Genomic DNA, 18930 nt, shown 5'->3' with positions numbered 1-18930 from the left:
AGGGGGAGCCGACCCACAATTCTGAAAATGATGCTAACGCACCAAACTGGCCACATGGGAAGCTTCAGGGCAGAGAGCGTCCAAGGCAGGCGCGTTCTTAAATTCTTCTTAAATATGTATTCCCAGAAGTTGTTTGAGAAGGAGAGCTGGTCTTGCGGTACTAAGCATCATCATCATCATCATCATCATCATCATCATCATCTATTCAACTAGCACTTTGCAGAGTTGTAATAAAGGCCTTGGGAAAGATATTTAGATGCCATGAAGTGTCTATACCTACAGAGATTAGAATAGTTTGGACAATTGTTTTCCCCGTGACACTCTGTGGATGCAAAAGCTGGATTTTTAAGAAGCAAGATAGAAAAAGTATTGACACTTTTGAACTTTGGTGCTAGAGAAGACTTTTGAGGATACCATCGACAGCCAGGAAAACAAACAAATGGATCACAGAACAAACCAATCCAGAATTTTCACTCAAGGCACAAATGACCAGGCTCAAACTAGCATACTTTGGACACATTATGCGAAAACCCAGCTCCCTTGAGAAGTCCATAATGCTGGGGAAAGCTGAAGGCAAGAGAAGAAAATGGCCAGCAGCAAGGTGGATGGACCTGATCACGACAGCAATGGATGCACCACTGAGAGACGTTAAAGGCCAAGTTGAAGACAGATCATCCTGGAGAGAATCTATCTATGTGGTCGCTAAAAGTCGACACTGACTTGACAGCAGGGGTGTAACTATCGGGGGGGCAGGGAGGGCACGTGCCCCAGGCGCCACTTGGCAGGGGGCGCCAAAAAGTGCCCCCACCTATACCCTGCTTTCGCCAATAAAATTTTTTTTGGTGATTTTATATTTTTTTATTTTTGCTCAGCAGGAAAAAAAAAAGACCTCTCTTTACGCCCCACAAAGAGCAGTCCCCCTCCACCCCTCCCGGCGCCCCCCCATTGCTCGGCTCCGGTGCTGGGCACCGCGGCACGGGCACCTAAAGGGCTGCTTCAGCATCGGCAAGGACCTCTTCATCTCTCCTTTCTTTGTCATATCATCACTCCGCTCACTCCCCACCCCGCCCCCAGTCATGTGGTTTGGAAGACAAAAACAAGCAAGCAAGCAAACAAAAGCGCCAGAAATAAAGTTAACTTTATTCAAATTGCTGGTCGTTCTGTTTCTGTTTCTGTTTGCTGTGTGCAGCTCTTGCCATCCTGGAGAAAAGAAAGGAAAAGAAGCAGATCTGTTTAGATGCTACCTCTTGTTAAGAAGGGTCAGTCATCCAGCGTCTGAATGGCAAGAAACCTTAAGAGCCTTTGCTTCGGGAGCAGAGAGGCTGTAACCGATTTGCCGAGTCTGCTGAGCTGCTCTGCCAAGCGGCTCTGCTGAGCACAGACAACACGCTTCCCAGATCTCTCTCTCTCTTTCTTCCAGGCTCAGGGTGTCTGGGTCCAACTGCAGTGCACAAACACACAGTCATTAGGCACAGCAAAGAAAGAGAGAAAGGAAAAGGCTCATTAACAAAACCAACCAACCAACAAACAAGGGGGATGGAATGGATTTACTGCATGCACTGCTGAGGTAAATCTTTCTTGGGGTCTTTCTTTTGCTTGGCGGTGGAGGCGGGGTGGGGTGGTGGAGAGACAAGAACAGCTCTGCTTATCTATGCCAATGTTTCCTAGAGATCTCTATCTTGTGTGTACTTTGCAAAAAAGTGTGTGCTTTGCAAAAGGGAGGGAGGCGGGGAGGTGTTGGAAATTCTCTGTGGTGAGAGAATCCCTTTTTCAATATAGCAGAGTGCACAGAGGAACAAACATAGTGGATTTAGTTAGGCATGCATGTGTGCTAAGAGTAAAGTAACTTGGAGCCAATTGCAAGTTTCAAATCAATATAAAAAGTATTTATTAAGGAACTCCATTCTAGATAGGAAAGTGAGGATTTAGGATCTCTAATCTATCTATCTAAATGGATGCAGATGGATTCACCATCTTCTCTGCACATATGGTACAGTTCAAGAGACTTGCCATGTTGCAAGGTCAACAGCCAGGTAGCAAGAGAGAGAGAGAGAAGGAGGAAGGAAGTTGAATCCCCTAAGATTAGCAATCTACATTTCAAAGGGAGCGCATCAGAGCAGCGGGAAGTGATGACCAAATGTCTTTGACCTTCTAGCCCTCTGACTTACTAGTCTGTCCTCCACTGTCTGAGGCAAAGAGACAGCGCAAAGTCCTTTAACTTTCCAACAGGAGGAGGGTCTGCCACAGAGTAACCCGTAATTATGTAGCATCTCCTGTGCCGGGAGGATCCAATGACTTGTTGCTGTTTTAAACCAATAATGCACCCTAACTCCTTCTGTCTCTTCGTTCTTGGATGAGAGGAGGAGTTTGAAGCTGCCATCAGAAGCTGGAAATGGTGAACAAACTTTATTTTAATAGCAGGACTTTCCTCCCCCACCCCCACCCCCTTTGTATTTCCCTTCCTTTCTCCCCGTGTCATTGGCTGGGATACTATTCTCCCCCCACTTGTCTTTAGGCAACTTTTTTTTCTTGCCGTGTGTGTGTGTGTGTGTGTGTGTGTGTGTGTGTGTGTGTGTGTGTTACCTGCAGAAGGGGAAGAGAAGGTAATTTTGAAACGGCATTTGGGAATTGCTTCTCTTCTCAAACATTTGGATCTCACTTAAAAAATAAATCCATATAAACATCAGTTTGATGGCAGCTTTGCCTGTTGAAATCTAAGCGTTATATACTGAGTGTCTTGGAAATGTGATATGCAGTATGCCAGAGAGAGGAATACAGAGAAAAGTATTTAATTTTTTTTTTAAAGGAGGGGGATGAGGTGAAGGAGACAAGAAATGAAGCTGCCTGCTTTCCAGTAAGTAATGGAGAAATTCCAGAAGCTGGGGCTAAATATACTTGGTGATCAATACAGAAATGGCTCATTGTGAATAATTTAACTGCTTGGTGTAGTGAAAGTTTTGAAGCTAAAGACAAAAGGGAGCTGGGGACTGGAGAAGGGGGAAAAAATGAAATTCAATTAATCAACTAACTTTCTTAAGTAAGTTGACCGCCTTATTGAATATTGATGATATAATTATTTCTAGTGGGTTAGGGTAGTAATTTATTAATTAAAAGATTAATGAGGTTGACTTGTATTTTTGATCTGATATTATGGTAAAGTTATCTGAAAGATGGGTATCAGATGTTTGGACAGGGGTGCGATTTCGGTGCTTGCCCTAGGCGCTATTTTCCCTAGCCCAAGGCAAGCCGTCCCCCCACCAGCCTTCGGCAGGCAGAGGAATCCCATCTCCTCCTCCTCGTGTGTGTGTGTGTGTGTGTGTGTGTGTGTTTTCGCCTCCACAGTTGCTTTCCCCAGCCGGGAGGGGCAGCGGCAGGGGGCGGCGCAATTTCAGTGCTTGCCCCGGGCGCCGTTTTCCCTAGTTACGCCTCTGCTTGACAGCACTTAATCAATCAATCAATCAATCAATCAATCAGGGAGAGAGAGGGGGATATGTCTCCATCATCTCTCTAGAAGGAAACAAAGAAGATTGACTCACCACAGGAGGTACCTGAGGAGTCAAAGGAGGGTTCATAGAGTAGAGGCAAGCAGGGACAGGTGAGGAGACCCTGACTAGCTCCCTCTGATCCCAATGCCCCTAGTTGCCATTAGGTTAGTTGGTGCAAAAGGTCGATGCACTGGAACTCCATCTCCAACACATATAGACAATAGTGAGCTAAGCAGACCAATGGTCCGGCTTGGTATAAGACAGCTTCCTATGTTCCTATGTACAACTCCCATAGAATCACAGGATCATAGAATGTCAGAGTTGGAAGGTACCTTAGAGTTCTTCAGTCCCCTACTCCGTGCAGGAAACTGCTACAGCAGCTCGGACAGATGCCTGTCCAGCCTCTGTTTGAAAACCTCCAGCAAAGGAAAGCCTACCACTGCATGAGGGAGACTGCTTCGCTGTCGAACAGCTCTTACAATTAAGAAATTCTTCCTAATGCCTAGCCTAAATCTGCTTCCTTGCCATTTCAACCCATGGATTCTAGTAGCCCCGCCCTCAGGAGCAACAGAGAACCAGTCTGTTCCTTCTTCTATAAGGCCATGGTGGCCAGGGATGTAGTAGTTCAGTATCATCTGGAGACCCAAATATGAGGACCCCTGACCTTAGAATGATGAGTTAGTGTTCTAGCATACAGTCGAGATGTGCAACGAAACCAGACCACACCCTTGTGCAGCAACTATAATGTGCCAAGGGAAGGCAGGTAGTTTGCGTAAGAGAAAACACACTCAGAATTTATCATTTCTACAGTCCTTTTTAGTGCTTCACAATGGATATAACATTGCTCCTTTTCCGTTTCTGTTGTGAAATGTCATGATGCATCTCTTGAACTCCTCCCTCCTCCTTCCATGATCTTCTGGGTATTTGAAGACCATCCTTCCAGGCCTTCACAACTCTGGTCCTGCCCCCAGTAGAAACATAGGAAGTTGCCTTATACCAAGTCAGACCCTGGGTCCACCTGGCTCAGAACTTTCTGGCACAATATTGTCTATTCTGACTGGAAGCAGCTCTCCAAGGTCACAGGCAGCTTTTCTCTGTTGCCCCCGAGGACTGGATTAGAAATTGGATTAGAAATTCCATGGGGTGAAATTGCAAGGAAGCAGATTTAGGAGACGACAGGGATCAAACCTGGGACCTTCTGCGAGCAAAGCAGATGCAATTCCAGCTCCGTGATTTCCAGCTCTCTGCTCTTAACTGATCGGGGTGGGGGTGGGGGCCAGTTCTCTCCTTCGTCTGCTTCCCTCTTCACTGTTCTAGCTATGTTTCTCAGGAAGACGGTTCCCAGAAGCAGTTTAACCCAGGCTGCTCGTCTGCAGCGTAGGCATCCCTATGGATCACGGTGCTGCTGACCCGCCTAACCCCACTTTGAAGCCTGGCCTTTAGACAAAGTTTAGGGTGCGAGCGTGCCCTTTACCCTGGCACTGGGATCATGTGGGTGCTCGGGCTGCTTGTTGCCTGAGTGCACACAGAGATGGGTGCCTAGAGCGCCCGTCTCAGAGGAGAGGAGAGCTGGTCTTGTGGTAGCAAGCGTGTCTTCCCCCCTTAGCTGAGCAGTGTCTGCCTTGGTTTCATTTGAATGGGAGATTAGACGTGTGAGCACTATAAGAGATTCCCCATCAGGGGATGGAGCCGCTCTGGGAAGAGGATCGAGGTTCCAGGTTCCCTCCCTGGCAGCATCTCCAAGATAGGACTGAGAGAGATTCCTGCCTGCAACCTTGGAGAAGCTGCTGCCAGTCTGTGTAGGCAATACTGAGCTAGATGGACCAATGGTCTGACTGGCAGCTTCGTATGTTCCTATCCCCCAATGCACCACGCTCAACACACTATGCATTGTGGGATATCCAAAGGATGGGATGTGTCATCCCAGCCTCCAAAGATCCACACTGCTGGGAGCAGTGAGGATCATGTGAGCGCATGGTAGTATACCTGAAGAAAAGCAGAAGAATCATCTGGGGGGAAGATGAGTTGGACTCTGCCTACCCCACTGCCCGCCCTCCGCATCCCAGGACTATCATGTGAATAGCCTCAGGGTCTTACTGCTAGTCAGCTCTAATTCCAGCTTTAGCGCCAACTTTAAACTCTTCCTCCAGCTTTCACTAACTTTCTGCTGCAGGCGAGCCTCCTTTTATTCTCTTCCCCCCCTCCAATTTTCCGAAACTAACCGATTTAAAATTGACTGCATGTTATGCTTTAAAATAAAATTATTACAAAATGATGTATAGATGGTATATGACACCCAAAAAATTGGCATTAATGTATAAAAATGTATCAAACAAATGTTGGAAGTGTGGACAGTCTGAAGGCACTTTTTTTCCTATGTGGTGGAGCTGTGGGAAGGCTAAAGCATATTGGGAGATGATATATAATGAGTTAAAGAAAATATTTAAAATGACATTTCCTAAGAGGCCAGAATCCTTCCTGCTGGGAATAATAGAAGGTGCAATTTCTACAACTAATTCAACGCTTTTTATGTACGCTTCGACGGCGGCTAGAATGATATATGCACAGAAATGGAAGAGTAATGAAGTGCCTTCAAAAGAAGATTGGCTGATAAAATTTTTGGAATATGCGGAGATGGCAAAAGTTACAACACTAATAAGAGACCAAAATTTTGAATGCTTCAAAGAAGATTGGAAACCATTCTTGTTGTATCTAAAGAACTATTTTCCTACTATGGACTTTACAGCAGGGTTCGAAATTTAGTAAAAAAACCTGCAGGTTGGGTAGATTAGCTGTGTTTGTAAGGATTTAAATTTATGTTTTGAACTATTATTATAGCAAGGGTAAACTTTATAGCTGACGATTCACGAAGAGATGTGTGCGGGAAGTCCACTTTTGTCTATTCGTAATCAATGACATATTAATATTGTTAAAAATAATAAAAATTGAATTTGAAAAAAACACCAAACCAACCAATCAAAATAAATGCGAGCTCCCCCCATTAAAAAAAAAACACCAAACCAATCCAATCCAACCCTCTCCTCCCTCCAAAAACCAAACAGCAGGACTCTTTCCCCAACCAGACCAAACTGTCAAAGGGGAGCTGTGAACTCTTGATCCCTGCCAGCTTCTTCTTACAGAGCACAGGAAGGAAGCAAATACGCATTCAAAACAGAAATGTGAAGAGCACAAGAGGAGGTCAAGGCCTTGTTCCTGCACAAATGGCATTTCATACTTGGCAGGACTTTTTAATCACTGGAATGGAATCACATTTCATATTTGGCTGTATTGGAGGCAGTCAGTGTTGGTTTGTAAGCTTGCCAGGCCTTGCCAAGGCTGTGCTTTCCGGGCACTCGATTGGAAGGTGCAGCTTGCTCCCAGGATCCTGTGCTCAGCAAACCTCATAGCCGGCAAACCTCAAGGGGGCTCCTCTGGAGTGATCCAAGCCAATTGTCTGAGTGAGTGCTTCCAAGCAAGAGGCATTTGCATGGACCTGTAGCAGTGTAGCAGCGTCTCCCTCAGCCAAGAGGTGAGCTTGGGAGTCTGTGGGCACAAACGCTCCAAGGGAGACGAGAAGAAAAGAGGAACTCAGAAACGATGGTATGGTTTCTAACAAAAGGGGCAACTTTATTAATATACTTAAATAGGTTACAAGTCGTCACTTAACTTTCTAACTAAAGGAAACAAAACAGGACAGAATGGAGTAGGCAAAAAAACTTTCCATCTCGGCCAATCTGTTGGAAAGCCAAAAATTCCTACTCGCCCCCAATGGGACGACCAGCAAAGCCCATTCTGTCCCTGGGAGGGAGAGGGAGGGGGAGGGAGGGAGGGAAGGAGGGAAGCCCAGGGTCACACAGAAGAAGGGAATGGCAGGGTAAACAAAATTGGGGGGAGTCCCAGCCAGCCCCCAACCCCACCCCACCCCCGCTCCTTGCAGGCACGTTCACTTGGTCTCCTCTTCTGGGGCGGATCGACTCCTCCAGCCGCCCAGCAGCAGCACAAGCCTGCAAGAAGCACAAAGCAGCGTCAGTGGGGTTGCCCTGCTCCTCCTCCCTTTCCACTCCGGCAGCCCAGCAAGTGGGGATTGGGCAGGGGGCTGGGGGTTGAGGGGGGGGCAAGCCAGAGAATTCTGCTTGACCTCGGGCTTCCCACTGTGCAGCCACAGCATGGAGCAGGAGGGAGAGGAGGATTCTCTGGCCTGCCACCGGGCACCACCAGGGGGCGCTACTGGGGCTGCAGGGGGCCCCCAGAGTCTCCCAGGCTCCTCTGCTGCTGCACCGGTTTGGGAGGAAGGAGGAGGGAGCGGAGGGGGGAGTGAGGCGTGGCTGCGGGAGTGGAGGGGGGGAGGAGCACACCCTCGGCAGGGGAGGGGGCGGATGCCTGGATGGGGCTTCCCCTGCCAGGGGAAGCCAGGCCGCTGGGGAAGGGGAGATGGTGGAAGGAGGAGGGGGCGCTCCTTGGCCAGCTGGTGGAAATGGAGGGAGGCGGTGACCTTGCCCTCCTGCTGGGGCCACACAGCCTCCCCGGACCCAAGGGAAGCCCAAGAATGGTTCCAAAGGGCCACTTGGGGGCAGGGTGGTCCTGTAGCCTCCTCCCACAGCCTGCCAGCACAAGCAAGGGGAGGGGCTTCTGCACCCCAGAGGCGGGGCTTCCTTGGGCCAGGGGAGTGGAGCCTGCTTCCCCCTCACTCCTCAGACAGAACTGCACTTCCCTGCTGGATGTCTTCTTGTGGACAGATCTTGTGTCCACGCGCTTGGAGGAGGTCTTCTGGGAGGCCCCTGCGCTGCACGGTCTTTCCTGAACCTCCCTTCAGCTGCTGATCTTCAAGGGGAGAGCACGGGGCTGTTGTTCCTGGAAAGAGAGAAGGACATTGGTTCAGAGATGGGGGGTCTTCTCACACTCTCCCCCATGACACCACCAAGCACCAGAGACTCCTGGCAGAATATTTGTGTCCTCATTTCCCAGAGGGAAGAGAGATCTTTCCTCTTTCCCTTGGGCTACTTGTACAACCAGCCACAAGGGCCGAAGTTGGCATTCCAACACGAGGGAGGGTTGCCCAGATTCCTGCCCACCCTTCCTGCAGCCCCAGCCCCCTCCCTAACCATCGGGGCCCCTTCAAGTGAAGCCCTGCCTTGGTCTACTCACCAGTCGGTCAGGTGGAGAGATCACCGTACTCTGGCGGGTGTCTCTTCTTCTTACAGCCCGCCCACAAGCGCCGAACGGCAGCCCGCAGCCCGTGCCGGGAGTGGAGGGAAAAGGCCTTCTTCACGATCTTCTCTGTCTTGCAGGCAACTCTCCCGACCTCGGGGTCATGGTCGCCAAGCAAGCTCTCCAGCGCTGGAGGGATGAAGGAAAAGGTTCAGAAATGGCATGAAGAGATCACCCCACCCTTGGCCAAGCCCCACCATTTCCACACAAAGAGGGAGCAAGTCCTGACTCTTTCTCCCCTGCACTCTGGAAACCCTACTGCTGAGCATCCCTGAGGATGCAACCAGGACCTTCTATTTGAGGGGACAGGTGGCCCATTCCAGCTCTGTGGCCCCTAAATCTAGGCCTCTCCCCTCACAGAAACTTCCCCTTCCCACCCAGAAACCGGCACTTACCAGCATGGAAGGTCTCTATGTTCCCTTCAGTGAGGATGCTGCCCTTTTTGTGGACCAGGTGACCTAAAAACAAGGGTGGAAGGAAATGGGACCACAGTTCAGGACACTGTGCATGGACAACCCGATCATTCAGGAGAGGAAGTCCTCCCCTCTGTGCTCCGTCTGGGACTGACAGATTGAGCCATTCCTCCAGGGTCTCTTATGTCACCTTGGGAGGAAATTAAGCCAAGAGACCTCGCTAACGCTCACTGGGACAGTCCTCCTGGGGAAGGAACAGCTCCTGCCCCTCCACACCCTTCTGCCAGCGCCCTCCAAGAGAATGAACCTTTGCCCACCAAGACGACCCACTAAGGGAGACCCAGAAGTCTTGTTTCGCTTACCGATCAGCAGGGCAGCCGTTCTCCTCACTGAAGGCTGCTCGCTGCGGAAGAAGCCCAGGATCTTGGTGGCCTCCATCTCCACGGCGTCCTCTGTGCCGAGCTGCCGAATCTGGGATCAAGAGCAAAGACAAATCCTGAGTGAGCAAAGCATCGCCCAAAGGCCCTTGCGTCATTTGAGCCGAGGGACGGACAGGGAAGGGCTGCCCTTACCAGACGCTTGGCGATCTTGTGGAGCAGCTCCTGCAGGCTATAAGAGTCCCGCGCCAGCAGCTTGCCCTCCAGGTGCCATAGGAGGGCTTCCGCCAGGAGGCTCAGATTGTCCTTCACAGCCTGCCAAAAGAAAGACCGGAATGGGAGTGAAAAATCCTCCCAAGGGATTCCAAGAAACCTCTTAGGGGGCTTCAAGGAGTAGGGCCTGGATAGGCCAAACCACAGCGGGACAGCTCGTGAATTCACCACCCCGTGAGGCTAACTCTGGGGCCTGCCACTGGGTGGCTGGACTTGGGGAAGCCTAGACACCTTCGTAGGGGTGGCAGGAAGAAGTGGGCCCTCACCTGTGCTACCTCCAGGTCTTCATCCTCCACATGCATCAGCACCGCGATGAGGGTCGTGATGTTCTCCTCTGTACCCTTGTGGTGGTGGTGGCGGTGCTGCAGGAGATCCAGGTGGGTCCTCATGGCTGCCCTTCGGATCTTAGCCTCCTCCTACAAAGAAGAACAGGGCTTGTTATTAGGGAGGAATTCCTCACCTCCATAATTGATGAAGAGCTTGCATGGGTCTCTAGGGGGTTTCTGGTTTCCCTTCTCCAACCCGTTCGGAACCTGCAGGTTGGCCGGCACTCATAGAGCCGGGGCGGAGGACTGGCGTGCAAGTACTCACGTGGTGGAAGAGAGGGCGGCACAGGGCAGCCAGGACAGCATTCACCGTGGCCTGGTGTTCTGATGGACAGTGCCTCAGCCGCTCCATGAAGGCCAGGACCCCCAAAGTGGCTTCCAGACTGGAGGTCCTGAGCCCTCCCAGGATCCCAGCACTAAAATCCTGGGGTTTCTTCGCCTAGGGAGGGAAAAGGTGGATCCTTGAGAACACATGCTAGTCTACCCCCTGCTAAATGGACCACATAGCTGTCCATGTTTGATGCCGCTTGGCTTCCATCCAAGAGGGGTGAGAAGGCGGCATTGGAGCACGTGGGGAATCAGGGCTCCCACTGAGAGATGCATTCCCTTAAGGATTTCTCCTTCATCCTGTGGCAAGGGTTCCACAGGCTGAATCCTCCCAACTGGAAAAATCTTCCTGTCACACCTGGGGATGCCTAGGAGCACCAGCCTCAGGAAGGGCTCCCCAAAGAGAGGAGTCTCCATGCCTAGGGATGCTCCATGCCCAGGGATGTCACTCACCGCCTTCAGGGTGCCATAAATTTGGAGAAGTCCCCTTTCGCTCAGGTAGCGGATCTTCTGGCTGGGGTGGACTAGCCACGCTACCAGGAGCGTCCAGGTCTTCTCTAAGGCAGCAAAGTCTTGGTCTTTCAGGAGCAGCTAAAAGAGGGAAAGGAGGAAAACATCCATCAGCCTCTGGGGCCAGACCCTCCTCTCAGGGAAGCCCACCTGAGGAAAATGCTGCTCACCTCCACAAAGAAGGCCACCTCTGCGAGGGAATGCTCTTCTGGATCTTTGTCCAGGCTGAAGAGGGAAGCCAGGTATGACTTCAGCCTGGCCACTGTGGAGGACCGTGTCTGGAGGAGAGCCCTGCAAAACACAAAGGCCCGTGCTGAGTCCTGGGTGGGAGGCCCAGAAAAAGCAGACCTGACCCAAACCACCCCAGCCCCCAGGCCTCCTGAGATATCTCTTATTCACTCCTACTTACCTCACCAAGAGGGCCACACCCTGGAGGCAGCTCTGCGGAGAGCGCAGGGATTCCCAGCAGGTCTTCTCTGGGGTCACCTGTGCCACCCTCTCCAGCAGGGTTCGGACAATCTGCGCGGTCTCCCTGCAGAGAAGAGAAGGTTGCTGTCACCACCATGTCAAGGGTGGAGGCAGTGGACAAGGGAGGGACTCCTTGCGGGGTGGCGTAGTGTCAAGGGTGGAGGGACTGAGTTGGACCATGGGAGGGAGACCACAGAGGTGAAGTGACTTTATCCACAGCTGGCTTTTTAACACTGCAGATGCATTTTAAGGCTCTCTGCAGAGCCAAGAGGGCTGCAAATTCTGGGCTCTCCTCTCTGTAGCTGAGGGAGGGGACCTCCGTGCCAGAGTCACCCCAACAGGCCAGAAATGCTGCTCACCCATCAGAGTGGGACATGGGAGAAATGACCCTAGCCTGTCCTCCCAGAGTGCTGGAAGGAGGACTTGCTGGCCCCGCTTTCCCCACCGCCATGACTTACTCAGGAGGCAGGTCTTGGCTGTCTCGGTTCCCGACTCCCTCGGTGGTGTTCTGCAGGCCGGTGAGGATCTTGTTCACCAGGCCCACCAGGAGTTCGGGGAACCTCTCCTCCACCTCACTGGCATACTCCACGCTCCGGATGACGTCCCCAATCTTCTTTGTTGCTCTCCCCTGCGAAGAAGAGGAGGGTCAGGTCTCAGCACACAGTCCGAGGGATGGTTATGGGTCAGGAGAATCCCCAGGGCCAGGCCAGTGCCATGGGTGTCTGCACCCACATCTTGGCATGGAGGGTGCTGCCTCTGGCTCAGGGTGCATGAGGTCAACTGCAAGGGAAAGACATCCACAAGGGGAAAGGGCAAGTCCCCACCTCCCGTGTGAACAGTGACTGCCATCCAAGCCGCCATCCTGTGTAGTGCAAGAAAGGTGGGGCAGAGGGGTGGAGTCAAGTCACCCTTGGTTTGCACCGCTTACCTCTCCCAGATGGATCGAGGAGAACCAATCTGGGGCCAGCTGTCCTCTTCTTTCCTCTTCGTCGATGTTCCTGAGAGAGGAGAGGAGAGAGAAAAGCTGCTCCAAGAACTGTCCTGTTGGAGATGGCAGCCAGCTGAAGAAGAACACGGGCACCCCAAGAGATGCTAAGCAAAGATCTAGCCTCCCTTGGGAGGTGGCTGGCAGGGGAACTTCATCAGGCCAGAGATCTCCCAAGTCCAGCCTTTCGTTCCCCACTGAGAAGCCCTGGGAAGTGTTCAAAGGGGGCATCGAGACAGGAGCCCTCCCCTGCTCCTTCTCCCCAACACCTGCTCATGCCAACAGCATGGGGGTCTCAGAGCTCCCTCTGCTAACAGCCAGCAATAGACTTGCTGGTGTCTGTCTTGCACCTGCTGCCAATCGGCCTCCTTGGGTGAACTCCCCCTCCAGATACTCAGGAAGCAATTTGAAAGAAACATCCCTCTATGGGGCTCAGATATGGGGGAGCTGCCGCTGTCCCCTGCAGCCTTCTGCTGACTGTGCTCAAAGCCCCCCAGCTCCCTACTGGCTCCTCAGCTGAGACGAGGGTACCTACCTGGCCGAACTGGGGGTCAGCGGAGAGTCCCACACCTCGTCCTCGATGCTGCTGATGTCATGCATCGTGTCGTCCTCGTCCGTAGAGGAGCACTGGGGAGGAGAGAGAAGAGAAACGGGAGTGTTCCGGGGCTTGCATTGACCTTGCGAGGCTTCTGAGAGGAACCAAGCCCAAGGGACGGTTGGGAAGACATCCTGCTCTAAAATAAGACCTGCCTCTTGGTAGAAAAGGCATTTGGCATCTCAGCCCAGAAGAGCCTTTCACCACATTTTTGCCCCCTTTCCAATGCCTCAGATGCATTTCCTCCCATCCCACCAATCACAATCCCTCCTATCCTGCAGCATCTAGAACTAGAACCATTCCATGTTCTGTCTCCTGCTGGGGAACAAGGCACTCTCTCTCTCTCACACACACACACACACACACACACACACACACACACACACACACACAACCTAGAGCCCGTTCACATGAAAAAATGGATGATGAAATGGGTCATTTCTGACCTCTGCGGAGGACGAGTCTTCCACCGTGTAGGTGTTCTTCATCATCTTCTTGATGAGCCACTTCTTTGGCTTCTGGACTCTGAGAGGAGAAAGGAGAGACATGGCATAAGAACAGCAATGCATGCCCTGTGGATCAAGTGAAAGACACGTGTAGCCCAGAACCCAACAGTGGACAGCCAGATGCCTATTTAGTTGTTTGTGAACCACTTGAGACCTGGTTACATGTGGCATTAAAGTGTGTTTATTCAGAGAGAGAGAGAGAGAGAGAGAGAGAGAGAGAGAGAGAGAGAGAGAGAGGGAGAGATCTCGAGATTCGGAGGTTCCTTGGCTGTCATGGGTAATACTCTTCAACTGGCTTCTCCTCCATGAACATGTCTAATCAACCAAGGCTCCCAGGGAAGGTGATCCGCCTCTATGATCCCTGGAGCGGCCCTTCAGCTGAGAAAGGTACCTGGGGGAACTGGTGGCATAGTCCTCTTCCGACATCTCTTCCTCCACGCTGGCATGTGGAGTCTCGGCCCCCGGGAAGGAAGAACTCTGTGAAGGAGAGAAGGGGGAGAAATGGTTGCTCTGGCCCTCGCATTGAGCTTCCTAGGCTTCAGCAGGGAAAAGGCCAGCCTGGCACCTTCCAGCGGTCATCACCGGGTGAGCTGAATGCAGGAAGTGGGCCGGAAGGGGATCGTCCCGTTCTGGACACAATTCTTCCCGCTTTCCTGATTTTCAACTTTCTTAAAAACCACTTTGGAGCCCAGGCATGCTGGCTGGAGGCTGGCAGGAGAGATGGCAAAAGAGCTCCTCTCTCATGCCCGCCTTCCTCGCAATGAGGTCGGTCGGGCTGATTTCAGGCCTTCGCGCACTCATGCAAATGACAGAGGAGAAAGGCATCAACTCCCCCCACCCCAAGACATGCTGCGCTCCCTCACTCAACTGGGGCCCTGATTGCTCTTTGGTGACTGGAAAAGACCACTTCCAGTCTACTTCATGCTTTCAGTCGGCTCCTTAGTGAGGACACTAAAGGCACGTGCAAAAACATGCCAAAACTGGGTTTCCTTTCCTCTTTCTTTCCCATTTCTTTCCCCTTTTTCATTTAGTTCATTTCTCATTGGTTTGGTTGAGTTTGCTTATTGTTTTGTATTTTTATTCATTCTTCATTTATTTGTCACTGTTTTTCAATGGTTGCCATTAAAGCAACAGGATGCTCCACCTTTAACTGTGAGATCTCGACCAGAAGTCAAGGCCATAGCCACCATCTCCTTGCGGCCATCTTCTTTAATCCTATCACCCCCACCGTGCCACCATTGTGATGCAGTGTTGTTAAGGGCATGGCTGTCCCTTTACCATAGCTTTAAGCAAACAACTGTCAGAAGATGGCCGCCCACCCGGCAGCATCAAAACTGGGGCCATTCCACATGCTCTCTACTCCTGGGCAACACGGGGGACCCACACGCCCAACCCACAGTTCTTCCAAGGGAGGGACTGGATGTTGAGCCTTCCTGACCTCTCCAAGGGATGGCTCTTGGTCAGCGGCCGTGTTTTGCAGCCTCCTCAACACGGTGCTTGGCCTCTGGATGCTAAGAAAAGAAAGAAAGAAGACACATGAGATCAGAACACGAGTGCTTAGAAAGAGCTCTGCTTGATGAGATGAATGAGGCATGCAGCCCAACACCCTGTTTCCAGGAGTGGACAGCCAGATGCCTGCAGGAAGCCCACGGGCTGGGCATGGAGACACCTGCCTCCATGGAAACAACCCTCCATGCTGCTCGGACCTTCTGTCCACCCTTGGCTTCTTGCTAAACTAACCACCTCCCCCCAAAAAAACTTGCATGGGCTCCTAAGGAAGGTCCTCTACTTCCATGAGCCATGGAGCTGCCCCTCCAGGTGGGAAAAGAGTACCTCGGGGAACTGACAAAGCTCTCCACGTCCAGCTCCTGATCCCTAGTGCTGTCTTCTGGGATCTTAGCCTCTTGGATGTCAGGACTCTGCAAATGAGACAAAGGTTTCCAATGAGTGTACTCACTCTGATCTTCCTAGGGCCTAGGATTCGTAGGGAGTTTTCCCCCTGACATTTTCTTTGAGTTCATTTTTATTTCTTTAAATTATTTTGATTTTTTTTTTAAGACAAAAAAAACTTATAAAAAAGCAACCATGTGTTTTAATTCTAACTGGTTGGGAGTGCCAGGGCACAGCCACCACATGCTTGTGGCCATTTGGTTTCATCCTATGTCCAACCATGAACCTCCATTATGATATGATCTACTGTGGTCAGCAAACTGGCCACCATCCTTCAAAAGGGCCATCCGAATCAGTTGGCTGCACTCTGGAGCTCTAGTCCAAAGACAGCATGACAGGTAGGTCTGTGAAATCTCTTTCTTTCCCTCCCCAAAACCTGCCATTAACAGAAACATCACTGCATGGGAGCTCCAGAATGGAATGCTAACTGCTTGTTGTCATTTCTTGTCATTTCTTCTGCATTCCTTTCATGGGGAATGGAAACCAAGAGGAACGGGACCCACTGGCATCAATAGTTTGGCCCAGAGAGTCTTCTTGATCCCACCCCTTCATGTCCTCTTCTCTCCTCTCCGCAGGAAACAGGGTTAGCTCAGCCTTTCCAAAGGGAGAGACAAGGTGGGCCCCTTAGTCCGGAGTGAGGGCCATCCCTCCTGCTGTGGGCTGTTTTTACCTGAGGGGACCAGGATTGTCTCTCCAGAAATGCCTCTTCAGTCAAGAGACCTGGAGGATCTCTGCCAGGAAGACCCTCTCCTCTCCTGACCCGTCTCAGGGTCTTGGGAGCCGTTTGATGCCTCCAATCCAAAGCACACCAACCCAGAAAGGTGGCCATTGGAAGGAGAGGCAGAGGGTTGCAGAATCCTTCCCTAGCCACGACGTTCCCACTGTAATCCTCTGGCCAACATGCAGCAGCTGGATTTCCTCCCCTTTTAGGATCTGACCCCCCTCTGTCTCCTGACGGTGGAGATGCAATCTCCCCTCACCCCTCCACCAGCCCATCCACAAAAGCGACTGGAATCGTTTCCTGACCTCACAAGACCATTCGGTGTCCACGGTCTGGAGAAACCATCCATCCTCCTCAACCGTGAAGACACTGCAGGAAGAAATACAATGGCCTGAGTACCTCGGAAGAGCCTTGCTGGATCAGACCAAAGATGCATCTGTCCCAGCACTCTGCTTCCAATAGGGGACAGCCATCCGGCAGGCCTCCAGGAAGCTATCCTCTGTGTCCTTCAAGCTAGCGGACATCACCACCACATCTTGGAAGAGTGAATGCTTCTACGCAGGGGCGTAACTACCATGAGGCCAGGGGAGGCTGTCGCCTCGGGGCACCACTGCCTTGAGGGGCCCCCCAGAGACACCTCCCATGACTCCCCATTGCCCCCTGCCCAGCCCCAAGACCCTTCAGCCACTTGCCCTGTTTGCCCTCCCTCCTGCTGGTCCTCCTGGTCGGCCATCCAAGCAGCAGGCAAGCTGCTTTTCTCCCGGGCGCCTCTCAGCTGATCGGCGGCTGGGCGGGGCTTCCAGGGAGGCCTCCGTGTAGGCCTCCGTGAAGCCTGAATTCGAGTAGGCTGGCCAGCCCCAGGAAGAAGGCTGGCAGTCAGAGTGGCCACTCCAGTTCTCTGCAGCAGACCCTCTTCTTCCCAGGCCAGACAGCTCAGCCGTGGCCAGGTAGAATGTGGATTCCTTTTGGTGGTCACACCCCGCCCCCCGCCCCCTATATCCAGGTAGGGATCTGCTTGCCATAGGGCTTGGATGGGGGGTGGGGAGACTGAGAAGTCTCTGAATATTTCATGGAAGACTGATTGGAAAATTTGCTGGCTTAAAAAAACCCTCTAAAAAGTCCTAGAAGTGGCTTGTTTCATGGCAGGAAATTACAAAAACTTCTGGAACAAATTTATTTATGTATTAATTAATTAATTAATTAATTAATTAATTAATTAATTAATTAATACACTTTTGTTCAAGTTGTTTTGCAACCCAAGTCTGAGTGAGAACAGACATGAGTGAGAACTGTGACGCATGTGTTGTGCTTTTATATTTTTCCCCCTTAGGGTCAATCTGGCCAACATGTGAATGCAGCACCTCCATTCCAGAGGAGATGTGTGTTAAAGGGCTTTCAAAGCCTCTTGTGAAAAACCTCCTGGAATCAAACTTGACTGAATTTGTTCAGAATTCTGAGAAAACAAACATAGGCTCACCCTGCATGGTTGAAAGTCTCCTTTGCTAATCTGCAGCAAGGGGCCCATTTTAATAATGAGTGTTTCTAGTGTGTTCTAGGCATTAAAAGTAGCACAAAGATATAGTATTCAATGTATATCACTATATATTGTGAAGTGTGTGTGTATTCAGTGAAATGTATTTCTTGGCAGCATACATATTTTGAAATATCAGACTTAAATCCTTGGAAGCCTGGGGTGTGTGGAAGCCCTGGACTTGGGGGGGGGGGATTTTAAAATCTCTTCTCAGGGCCCACTCCAACCTTGCTACGCCCCTGAGTGCATTTGGCTCCGTTCTTAGAGCTCTACTTCGAAAACGGAGCACAATGCAGAGAGCTTCATGATTGAAAAGGGAGCTGCATCTGCTGTCCACAGAGCCACCACCGGGTATTACTTGCTGGCAGACTGGAAGTCGCTTAGATGAACTTCAAGCTCAAATCCTTGGTTTTGTAAATACACCACATGAAAAAGGAATTTTTGACTTGGAAATAGTTGTGCCTGAAAGGTATCCATTTGAGCCTCCAAAGATGCACTTCCTGACTCCTTAAAAAAAAGGTTTTACTCCCATATAATTCTTCTCTTCTCATTTGCTCAATTTTGTACATCTGTTTTTTGTATGTTTTGAATGAGGACAGAAATGTGAGAATAAAAGCCCCCTGCTTACGGGGCAAAGAGGCACCTTTTTCTCTTTGTAAACCGCCCTGAGGCATTTTTGGAAGGGCAGTATAGAAATTGAATTATTATAAAATTTCTCGGGGGGGCCCATTTAAGAATCTTGTCTCAGGGCCCACTCCAACCTAGTTACGCCCCTGCTTCTACACAATGTATGAAGACATCGTTTTTGTCTGCCCTGCACCTCTTGCCAGTCAGCGGCACTGGATCCATCCCAGATCCAGGCTGGCAGGGGGACAGAAAACCTTCCCTACACAAAAGTTCAAGAAGAAACTCTACCTCCTCGGGGAACTGATGGCATGTGCTTCTTCCAGGATCTCGTTCCCAGTGTTGACGGTCTGAATCCTGGAGCCATCCGAGAATGACTTCTGTGGATGAGAATGGAGAGAGGAATGGGTGCTCTGGTGCCCACTTGACCTTTCCAGGGCATCTGGGGTCCAAACATCAACCCTCCTTCAAGAGGTCCTTCTTAACAGAGGAGCTTAAAGCAGGAGGTGGCTCCTTAGCACCTCAAAACCGTGTCTACCAACGTGTAACTGGGCTCAGAGAGGAAACAAACCCAGGAATCTACTGAACGTCAGAAACCAGCTTTCTGCTTATTCCTGGGCAGTCGGGTGAG

The 18930-nt window shown here is 51.0% G+C and overlaps 1 protein-coding gene across 1 annotated transcript; it reads right to left on the bottom strand.

Moving 5' to 3' along the window:
- Nucleotides 1-7102: 7102 nt before the first annotated feature.
- LOC128332710 (uncharacterized) lies at nt 7103-18678 on the bottom strand. Its single transcript, XM_053267331.1, has 19 exons — nt 18591-18678; nt 16450-16513; nt 15307-15392; nt 14912-14984; nt 13865-13950; nt 13414-13492; nt 12908-12999; nt 12316-12385; nt 11846-12015; nt 11329-11451; nt 11090-11210; nt 10863-11000; nt 10348-10521; nt 10023-10172; nt 9679-9798; nt 9469-9577; nt 9089-9151; nt 8631-8822; nt 7103-8336 (listed from the first exon to the last, which is right to left on the bottom strand). Exons 5-18 carry the CDS (start codon nt 13897-13899, stop codon nt 8638-8640), a joined length of 1629 nt encoding a protein of 542 aa, XP_053123306.1. The 5' UTR covers nt 13900-13950; nt 14912-14984; nt 15307-15392; nt 16450-16513; nt 18591-18678; the 3' UTR covers nt 7103-8336; nt 8631-8637.
- Between the last annotated feature and the right edge of the window lie 252 nt (nt 18679-18930).

This window comes from Hemicordylus capensis, chromosome 7, assembly GCF_027244095.1.
Source record: "Hemicordylus capensis ecotype Gifberg chromosome 7, rHemCap1.1.pri, whole genome shotgun sequence".
Lineage (NCBI taxonomy): Eukaryota > Metazoa > Chordata > Lepidosauria > Squamata > Cordylidae > Hemicordylus > Hemicordylus capensis.
The sequence above is the reverse complement of the archived record's forward strand: the minus strand, read 5'-3'. Positions and strand labels throughout refer to the sequence as shown.